Consider the following 10836-nt stretch of genomic DNA (forward strand, 5'->3'; position numbering starts at 1 on the left):
AGCAGCACGCGGTAAGATGGGGAGAATATCCTGCAGAGTAATAAAGTCCCACTGCAGAATAACTGAGTGTACAGAATCAGAAATGTGGGCTCTCTTGCTGTCAAGCCTCGAGAGATAGTGAGAGAGTGAATCAGTCCAAGAAAGATGTGCAATGATTATACTTCACGTCACCACTAATGAGAGCTTTTCACAGGTAGACGTCACCTGTAATGTTCTGGGCTGAGGTTTTTCGGGTCATAATGAAGCGTTAAAAGTACAGGAGCACCTCCGTGTACAATAATAACTAAACTGGTCTAAAACAAATTCTTTAACTGTGGGGAACTACTCTGGAATATTAATTTGGCTGCATGCTCTTTCAAGTGCAAATGAGGTGAAAAAAAAAAAGAAGATTTTATTTTAACTACTGACACGCTGCACTTGTGGAACCTCTGCTCTTAACGGGGAGTACAACTTTGATCTTTTATTTTTTATAAGTGTAAAAACCCTGAGAGAGACGAGGAGAAGTGAGGACTAATGTTTCAGTGTGCCACGACTTTAAAAAAACAAAACAGGAATTTATGGATTCATTTATTTAAAGGTTTATTCTGGGGCTTTGTTGTAGAGAGAGGAGAGAGGATAGAGTTGGAAAACAGAGGGGGGGAACAACATGCGGGAAAGGAGCCACAGGTCGGATTTGAACAACTGCCTTGCTTGGAGGACTGCAGCCCTGGTACATGAGGGCACACACACTAACCACTAGGCTACTGGTGCCCCAAATTTATATATTTATGTCCAAACAAGATGAATTAAATGAAGAATATGTGATTTTTCACTCTTAAATATAATATAAATCAAGTATATCCTCTGAAAATAACTCTGTGAGTCATGACTGTCTACAATGGGTGTAACACCCGAGTCCCACTGTCTGTGATGTTTTCAGAGTTTTCAGAGTCCTATCTTCAGTTTGTTTACATCGCCAGGACGGCCGGCTGACTCCTCCCCTCGAGTATAAAAGTTGTTTAATTGAGGGACTAGAGAAAAGAAGAATAACATACTGTACTCACTGCTTAACTGTGTTTCTAGATCACGCTCATTTCAGGTAAATTTACATGCAGTGTGAAGATACCAGCATAATAAAGATCGCTAGCATTAACATGCTAACACAACAATGCACCGCGAGTTGTTTTGGTTTCATGCTGGTGCTCAAGGGTGACATCTGCTGGATCAAAAAATTACATATTCTTCCTGTAAGGAGGAGGCTCCACTTCTCCACAGGGGTCAGACACTAAATGAGCGGAGATGTTGAAACATGTAATTTCCTGAATTATTGAGCAGTTTATCAGCGTCTGTAACATCTGTACATTGACTCGAGGTAATGTTGACTTCTACATCAGCAAAAACTAAAAAAACAAAAACTGATCAGGCATTAATCATGCAGATATGACTGCATACATGACAACATAATATAATAAAACAGTGCACATTTTCTTTTTAAAGATATGGGGGCAAAAGGCTAAAGGTCATACGTTAAGTTTAATGCATTATTTAAACGTTTCAGCTCCTCAGATCAGTGCATCGTAATGCTCATATCTTACATCTTAATGCTCAGGTTTGATTGTAAAGCCCTGTGAGGCACGCTAGGAAACGAAAAGAAGTCAGAGACGTCGTGCCACTGCCAAATATGTGACGGCATGTAATAGGAATGAAGAGTCATATATCTCTCGCTCAGATTCAACTGTAAAGTCCAAATTTCCTACTGGGGATTAATAAAGTATTACTGATCCTGAAACAGAAAGGCTCCAACATATCTCAATACTCTTTTTATTATGAGCCATGTTTATCTGACGAGTTACTTAATAAGTGTTTGAAAATGACATATTAGAAAGTACATCTTATTTCCAGACACTCATTTGACGTCAAATGTTCTTGTTCCATTGGCAGATTATTTTGCTTTTTACAAGCCATTTAAGCCTTGTTTCCATACTTTTAATATCTTAAACGATGTTTGTTTGGACTCCTCAGATAAATATGGCTCATGATAAAAAAGTGTATTGACATATTTCTGATTAGAAATTAGACAAATACACTTAAAATCAGAGTTTCTGTAGTGTAAGATTCATGTTTTTTTATTTTTATATATATTTATATTTAAATCAATTTCCGTTCACAGTGCTTTGAATCTTTCCTGTAAACTCACGTGTGATGATAACAGAATAATATCAGGCCATCAGTGAGTCATGTGTTCACTGTAGAGGCTGATGTCAACACACAGTGAACTATGTTGTAAGTGTTTCAAAGTCACACACACACACACACACACACACACACACACACACACACACACACACACACACACACACACACAGAGCAGGATTGAGACTGTTTCGGCTCACATGCGCTGTCTGTGGTGAAACATGCAGCTCACAGAAAACACCGAGAAAGAGAACCAGGGCTCGAGCCTCTGCTGGGTTATATACAAGCCTATAAATAACCAGCCAATCAGCGACGAGCCGCTAGGAGTCAAACCAGCCAGTCATTACGCAGGAGGAACCAAATTAAGGCACAGGCGCGCCGTGATTGGCTGACTGTGATATCATTTGCAAACCCTTACGCTGCCCGAATGTGATTGGCTGCGACCCTGCAGGCGTAATCCTGCTGTGACGACGGGGAGGGGGAGGGGGGAGGGGGGCTGAGGGGCAGGGGGCGGGCTCTGAGGTTTGAATAGGGAAGTTTGCAGAGCGCAGTTGTTCCCCATCCAGTCCGGTGCAGTGTTTGCAAACACCCTGAGCGCAGAGCGAGAGAAGAAGGGGGGATCACTCACTCACTGACTGACTGGCCGACTCGTCTTCTTCTCCTACTGCCTCCGATACAACACATTCTTCTTCTTCTTCGTGGCATCACTGGAGATCGCTCTCCTCTCCCTCGCCGTGTTTTCTGGGGCTGTTTTCTACCTGAAAGTGCAGCTGAATATTTTTGTAAAACACGCTCGGGGGAAAAATGGATGTTCTACCCATGTGCAGCATCTTTCAAGAACTTCAGATAGTTCACGACACGGGCTATTTCTCCGCCTTACCGTCACTGGAGGAGTACTGGCAGCAGGTGAATATTTTTTTTTCTTTTTTTTTTTTTTCTACATTTGTGGTAAAAGTCGGAACTGGTCGTGAAGTTTAAAAATGCCCCCCGTCGTGACTTTACGGGTTTGCTTTACGCAGGTTTGCCCCCGGTGGTTAGACGGCAGCCCCGTTCATTCAGCAGTCATTCAGTCAGTGTCGTTAGGAAGTTTTTGGCAGGCTGAAGTGGATCAGTGTGTCAGTCTGACAGCTGGAGTGGAGGCTCTGCTGCTGCGCCAACATGAATGGAGAGAGAGAGAGCAGCGTGCTGTTTCTGCTGTGATATTATCAGACACTTTTTTTAAACTACAGAGCTGCCTTCACTTCTACATGTGTCCTCTCTAATACAGGAGGAAGTGTCATTCAAATTGCAATCAGATAACAGGTTTGACTTTTGCAGATGTGTGTTTTCCGGCTTTTTCATGGCGCTGTCTTGGCATTTTACATACATATTGATTCCTTCCCTTGAAGCATTTTCTTAAAGCGATCCTGTTTGTATCCTCACCATCATGCGTCAGCCAATGTGTCCAATTCGTGCGTGCACGAGTAGACACTGGGCCTGCTGATTGTCAGTCATTCAGAGATGATTTTCTACTTCTCATCATTTAGTCTGTTAAATGTGAGAAAGTTGAGGAAAGAGGTCGTCACAGCCTCAGATCCAGAGGAATATCTTTTTGAATTTCTTCTTTTATTAAGTAAAGAATTCAAAACTAAAAGATCTTTCATGTAGTTGGTTTTTAATGTTCTTTGAATTGATTGAGCTCTGCTGCCTCGATATGTGATGAGGAAATGACTTGCAATAACTAAATGATATTGAAGTTTTGCTCATAATGTAAGGGTAAGGCCACAGCTCAGGACAGGAAACACTGCATGTGTGCATACAAACATTTCTTCACTGCAGCCTTTTGCAGAAGGTTTTCTCTTCATGGTTAAATATCACGCTGGTGGAGTGATTGTGCAGACCTTCACGAGCCCAGGTTGGCACAGCTGCAGGAGCCGACACAGACATGTTTACTCTTCATCTACATCCTCCTCGTCCCGCCTGCCGTCTGCGAGCACCTTCTAATGAACGCTTTTTTAAAAACTTTAACGGCCTCTGAAGTCAACCGGAGCCACTTCATCTTTTACGATAGAGACTCATGAGGAAGGATGTGATTGCATGTCAGAGGTACGCATGAGGAAGAGCGGCTGAATGGCTCATGCTGGAGAGAGGAAGAGAGACAGAGGGAGGAGGGGGGGGGGGGGCGGGGGTGGAAGTTGAGCGGCTTCCTTAAAAGGACTCTAAATTTGTTCAGTGAGTCATTGGAGCGCTGAAATGACAATGCATGTTTAGTGTCCGCCTGCAGATCTCAGGTGATGTGTTCAACTCGGGCTCTCCTGCACCTGAGTCATCTAGAGAGGCTGGAGCATGAGCTGATATTTGACCTGAGGCCTCAGTTAACCCCAATCACAGAGTTCAGAGTCATAAAATGAGATTTCTTTTTTTGACATTTTGTTTCATGAGAATGAAACCAACTTGACATGACTTCAAAAGCCCAGATAGTCAGAACATTCCCTCCTTTTTATGATTTTAGTTGACAGAGTGTGCCATCTTGAGTTCCCAGAGCCCAAGCTAAATCTGAAAAAGCAGAAGCTGGAATCTGCTCATATTTGGCATTCATTGCTTTACATTCTTGTTGCTTTAATAATTATTCATAGCACTCATATTCACATTCACAGCCCCAAACGGAGCCTGATCCACGATAAAAAGAGAAGCCGTTACAGCTCCAGTTTCTTGGTTACCGCTTCCTGCTGTAAGCATTTAACAAATATTACAGCACACAGGGCGTTTTGTGCACATGCATCATTTAGAAGGATTCCCCACACAGAATCCTTCTGCAGCTGTGGATGAGCTTCCTCTCTGCAGGGGAGCTGCTGTTCTACTTCCTGTATTCTGACTCTGTTTTTTCTCTCTACCTGCATGCAGACATGCCTGGAGCTGGAGCGCTACCTGCAGAGCGAGCCTTACGTCTCCACGTCCGACCTGAAGTTCGACAGCCAGGAGGACCTCTGGAGCAAGCTGATCCTGGCGTGCGGGGACAAGGCCAAGTCTGAGTGTGACCCCACGATGCCCCGCGCCCACGACGAGGACAATCAGGACAGCCAAATCTTGGAAACCAACAGTGTGAATTCCGACGCCAGCAGCGAAGCTTCGGACAGTTCCGAGGAGCTCTCGCCCACACACAGCTTTACCTCCAACCCCCTCGGCTCCGTCCTGGTCGGCTCTGGACCTTTTAGCCCCTCTGTTATTAGCACGCCACCGTCCTCTCCGGAGGCCAGCTCGGAGCCCGGCAGCGTGACGAACCGCTGGGTGGCAGAACACGCGGAGCTACACTTGCCGGTCAAAATCAGGAGCGCGGGGGTGGCAAAAAGCACGGAAAAGACGGGACTGATCTGCGGAGAGGCTTCACCTGACGGCAGGAGGAGGATACACCGGTGTCAGTTCAACGGGTGTCGCAAGGTTTACACGAAGAGCTCGCACCTAAAAGCACACCAGCGCACTCATACAGGTGAGCTCATTGTGACCACGTGTGTGGAAGGAGGGATGGTGTGAGGGATTTCTCTGACGTTTTCAAACACAAGCGGCTCACTCAGAGGAAAGAAAACCTTCACTTTTATTGAGTGAGTGGCGACAGGAAGAGCTTAAAATTCAGTCTTCAACCTTAATGGAACGGTCCAGCCATTGTGTAATGTAATTAAAAGGTCCACATTGCATGATGTCCTCAGCTGGAGCTGCAGTGAGTATTAGCTCCGCATGGCTGGATACCTAAACTGTGACCTAATCTATCTGGAATGTGACTGACTGAGCCAGTGAGTGAGCGAGGGAGAGAGAGAGAGAGAGAGAGAGAGGAGGGGGGAGGGGCTGCACATGGAAGATAAAAGGACTTCAAAACAGATTGAGTTTCACCATGGGAATGGGGTGAATGGGTGGGGGGAGCCAGGGGGCACAGAGTCAGAGGAGGCTCTGAATGGTCATTTCTTCTTTCTATTTTGATTAGCGTGAAATCGCTCGTGTGCTTTTTTCTTTTTTTTTGTGTTTTGTTTTCTGTTTTTATTTTCTGCACATTTTAATCTTGCACCGAGCATTCTCAGCATGTCTCAGGTTGCGTAAACCCGGAGCGAGTAGTCCAGCAGGTTCAGTGGAATCTGGATCACTTATGTCATGTCATCCAGCCGTGGCCTCGGGGTGATTGATCTGAACGTATTTCAATAACAAAAGGCTCAGAGCCGACCAATCACACTCTGCATTCCTTCTGTCCCCATGTGAGCTCCATTAATCTCCCCCCCCTCCTTCTTTTTTTGCCCCTGCAGGTGAGAAACCGTACAGGTGTTCATGGGAGGGCTGCGAGTGGCGTTTTGCACGAAGCGACGAGCTGACCAGACACTTCAGGAAGCACACCGGGGCGAAACCATTCAAATGTAGTCACTGTGACAGGTGAGCCTTCAGACCACAGACACACTCATGACGTGCTTTATTCATGCATCGTTCAGATAACAAGACGTCTTCAAAGTTTGTTAACCCCTGATTAGGGCCGTGTGTTGACATGAACTTGGCTGCTCAAACCTTTATCACAATGTCTAAAATTCAATCTGTAGCGCTACTTCAAGTTTCAAATTGCAGATGACCACTGCAATTGTGCGTCTAGCTTTAGCGCAAATTATCACCACATAAAAAGACACAGTGTCATATTTACAAACTCTATTTTTATCCAATCAGAACAGTCTCTCCAACATCTCAGCTGTAAAGCAACACTTTTCATCCTAAGGAAAAGAAGCAACAATTTCCTGTTTTAGTTCAAATAATCTTTGCATACATGTCTGACCTTACGGGGGGTTTTAATTACTGCTGCTGACGTAGCTGAGCTGATGAGAACTCATATGTTGATTTTGCACAGAGTTGACTGACATGGCGCTCAGGATGATGTTGCTTTCTTAAACAGCTAACCTTTACACATAGAATCTAACATGAGTGCACATCGTCAACGAGTCTAACTGCAGATCTAGTGTCTACTTAAATGTGAAGCTCTGATGTGTGTGTTCAATTCAGAACCTTTTCTGCTGCTCAATGACACCATTTTTAAATCACTCAAAGAGCTGTGTTTTCTGCATTTTATACACTGACACTGGAGACTGGTGATTCACCGATAAATAGATTCATTGATCTTCTAGGTAATGAGCATGCAAACTTAATATTGTGATCCTTTTAAATTCTTTAACCTCCTAAACCTCCTCTTGGTTGAAGAAAGCCAGTATCAGTCGGCTGTGATAGTCATGAATCAGGAGGTTATGAGGAGTTCATCCACTTCTTCTTGGTTGGATTACGATGATTCGGTTATGAGTTTATATGGAATTAGGAAGAATACAATCATGGGCCAAACCGCTCTCAAATTGTTCTTTTCTTTTGAAGCACAGACATTCAAAATCACTGTTGCATGAAGCCTAATACAAAACTTGTTTCATTCATTCCGTCGCCCACCAATGGCCTTTGTTTTCCTCGTGACTCACCTCCTCCCCCCCTCCTCCTTCTCCTCCTCTCTCCTCCAGATGTTTCTCCAGGTCCGACCATCTGGCCCTCCACATGAAGAGGCACATCTAAAGCAGGAGGGGTGGGGGTGGGGGGGCGAGCACCAACCAAGCAACGCAGCGAAAGTTTTTAAAAAGAACAAAAAAAAAAAAAAACTTAAGCGCCGTCTCCCGACCATGCAGTCTCTTGGTTGAACTGTCCCAGAGCAGAGTGGCGGGAGTGTGTTCCAGCCAAAGCATGCCGTTTTGCACCATACTGAAACCCAGTGCCTCCGGGACCTCTCTTTGGAGAAAAGGCGCTCTTGAAGGTCGTCTGTTGCAACAAGAGGACAAAATCACGGACGAGGAAGAAGAACTCTTTTTGATTCTGAGAAGGACATACAAACAAAAAAAGACAAAAAAAAGATGGAGTGAATGATTTGTATGTATGGTGCATGATGTTTTGGGGACATCTCCCGGACAGCAGATACACTGGTACTTTATGAAACTGTCTGAGGTAAGCATGTGTGCACTGTGAATGTCTGAGATTGGATCACCAGCCCCCGAGGAGAGAAGATTTTTTTTTGAGAGAAGAGATGGATCGATTGATGGATGGATAGACGGAGCGGGGCTGGCTCTAATGTTGCTGTGGACTGAGTGGGTTTCTGGGGGACGGTTGTGCTCCCCCAGGAGGCAGGATGGAGGTTCCTGCCTGTCTGTCTGGCACCCAGACCAGGGACGGGGGGGTTCTCCGAAGCTTTTGAGGCCTTGGGTTTGTGACTCTTGGACCCAAACTCCCCCCTCCCCCCTGGTCACCGTATGACAGGAGCTTTTCTTTGGTGTTTTTTGGTGCAGCTACTAAATGTGCAATGTGTTATGTAGCCTGGTTTATTATTTTTTTACAAGCTACAAAGCTCATTTGTAGTCCAATTGTATAAGCTGTGTGCTTAGAGGTATAACACAACTATACTATAACTTCAGTATCATAGACAGGTGTTGCATGGTTCTAGGGTTTGTTCATTTCATGTTTCCACTGTAATCAGGACTGCAAATAGTTTGAATAAAAGTGCAGCTAAAGTGCGAACGGTTAAATGTTACAATATTGTACATAAAGCCTTGATGATTTCCTCTTTTAGTTTTCACCCTCACTCTCATCCGGCTGGAGATTTCACCCCTGCTTCTTCATGTTCTCATTCATCATAAGCCTTCAGGAGTTGATTTTTGTACTTTTTCTTTTTCTATCTAATAATGCACTGTTGACCTTAATGGTGCCTTATGCAAGTGACTCAGCCCGGAGGCAGCAGGGGGGGAGGGATTTTATTTTTGCTCCCTCTAGAAGTCACACTTGTTGTTTGGGTGATTTGACAAGCTCGATCAAGGCTCAATTACAGATTACCTCGCACCTCTTTGTGTTTAATGATGGTTGTTTTTCAACCATTTCCAGCGTTAGTTGTCTTGTAAAAGTGGAAATGTTCACTAAATGCACCTTTTCTCAGCCAATTGATTTTTTTTGTTTGTTTTTGAATCAGAGCACCAGTTTAGTTGAAGTCAGAGCATGCAGACGGGACACACGCTGTATGTTTAGAGCACTTAAATTCATTTATTAAAGATGTTAACTACTGTGTAGTATGTTCTCAAGTCCATTACTCACAGTTGTGAGGCCGAGCTGCACAAGTAGTCAGTAGAGCATTAAAAAAGGAAACTATATTAGCGATCCAGCAGACATGTTTCAAGCTAAAGCTATTATCCTTTGCTAATTTGAGCTTCCTAAATGTGAAGATTTGCTGTTTTTCTTTGTCATTTTGTCACAGAATGAAGAATTTTGGGGATTGACTTATCGACCCAAATGATTAACCTTGAAATAATGGTGAGTTGCAGCCCAACTCTGAGGTACAAAAACAACCAGCGTAGATGAACAAAAATGGCTTTTTGCATGTGGTTTAGAAGCTCCTTTCCCCCAGTATCCCACCATCACCATCCTCTCCCTCCTGTCCCCACTTTGTCCCTGCAAGTGGGACTGAAGAAAACACTAAAGATTTATTGTAATTAACAGGCTGCAGTCGGACAGGCCTCGCCTTGTACTGCCTCTCAGTAATGAATTGCTAAAGGCTTTGTTGGCATGGAATCTGTCACAGACTGCTGACTGTGTAGGTTGGTTATTGACCAGTCTGGGGAGCGTTGTTTTAGCCGAGCTGCTACAGTGTTATGAAAACCACAGAGAGGGAGGAGATAACAGATCAAACATTGACGGTGCAGGTGGAAATTTGTCAAAAATCCCATGACAGCATCCCCCTTTGAGGGGAATCTAGATTGTATTGGAGGTGGAGGGAGTGCATGATGACTGCAGGGACTCAGCACTGTTTCAGCTTGAACCGATCCACTCGAGTTCAGACACCTTGCTGTAAGAGTTCGATGTTGCAGCACGTTGTACCGCGGCATGCTACAACTTATGGATTTCAGATCGGCGGGTGGAGGAGACGGGATGAGTACAAACTTGAAACTGCTTGCTGCGATAGATTTGGGAGTTGCTGGCGCGGCCTTTTGTGGCCGAGAGGAAAAGAACATCCATTCAATGAAAACAGAAGCCGATACCGTTCGAGCCGTAATTGAGCCTTGATTTAGCTCCATGTTTGCTCGCATCTTTTACACTTTTCATCATCTTTCATCCCACAACTACCCAAACTCTTCTGTCACACACACACACACACACCAACACACACAAACACACAGCTCTTTGTTCTCAACTGAATCTTTGTATAAAACGATAAAAAAACACAACTTTTGTAAAATTGTTATGTTTATGCTTTATGAAATTTTTATTTGAAATTGTTTTGCAAAATTGTTATATTTCTGTATGAATGTATTTTTTATTGGAATAATAAGAAATTCTTATCTGACTTTGGCTCGTTTCTTTTCTCTTTCGCTTCTCCACGTATCCAAGTACTGGAGCCACTTTACAAGGAACTTAAAGAGTCCGTCACATTTATTTCATGTGTTTCTTCAAGTGCCTGAAGACTCCTACACGGAGCAGATTTTAAGTTAAGACCACTACTGAAAAACTATTTTTCCCTGTGATTAGAAGGAAAATGTCCCTCTCTAAAAAAACAAATAACTTAAAGTCATTTGCAGTTTGATTTTTATCCCCTGGTTAAAAATTGGCCGAAACCTCAACGCTGTTATGGTCTAAGTGAGTGACACGCCCCCT

General features: G+C 44.0%; 1 protein-coding gene across 1 annotated transcript; it reads left to right on the top strand.

Annotated features, from left to right (window-relative positions):
• Positions 1 to 2716: 2716 nt before the first annotated feature.
• klf6a (Kruppel like factor 6a) lies at positions 2717 to 10528 on the top strand. The gene is made up of 4 exons (XM_020630996.3): positions 2717 to 3078; positions 5056 to 5638; positions 6441 to 6564; positions 7674 to 10528. Exons 1-4 carry the CDS (start codon positions 2977 to 2979, stop codon positions 7723 to 7725), a joined length of 861 nt encoding a protein of 286 aa, XP_020486652.1. The 5' UTR covers positions 2717 to 2976; the 3' UTR covers positions 7726 to 10528.
• Positions 10529 to 10836: the final 308 nt, after the last annotated feature.

This window comes from Labrus bergylta, chromosome 20 (genome assembly GCF_963930695.1).
Source record: "Labrus bergylta chromosome 20, fLabBer1.1, whole genome shotgun sequence".
NCBI lineage: Eukaryota > Metazoa > Chordata > Actinopteri > Labriformes > Labridae > Labrus > Labrus bergylta.

What these genes read in the sequence shown, in the direction of transcription:
- klf6a (XM_020630996.3), top strand. Translation starts at nt 2,977, where the DNA reads ATGGATGTTCTACCCATGTGCAGCATCTTTCAAGAACTTCAGATAGTT. An exon ending in TGGAGGAGTACTGGCAGCAG is followed by an intron (nt 3,079 to 5,055) that starts GTGAATATTTTT and finishes ACCTGCATGCAG; the next exon opens with ACATGCCTGGAGCTGGAGCG. An exon ending in AAATGTAGTCACTGTGACAG is followed by an intron (nt 6,565 to 7,673) that starts GTGAGCCTTCAG and finishes TCTCTCCTCCAG; the next exon opens with ATGTTTCTCCAGGTCCGACC.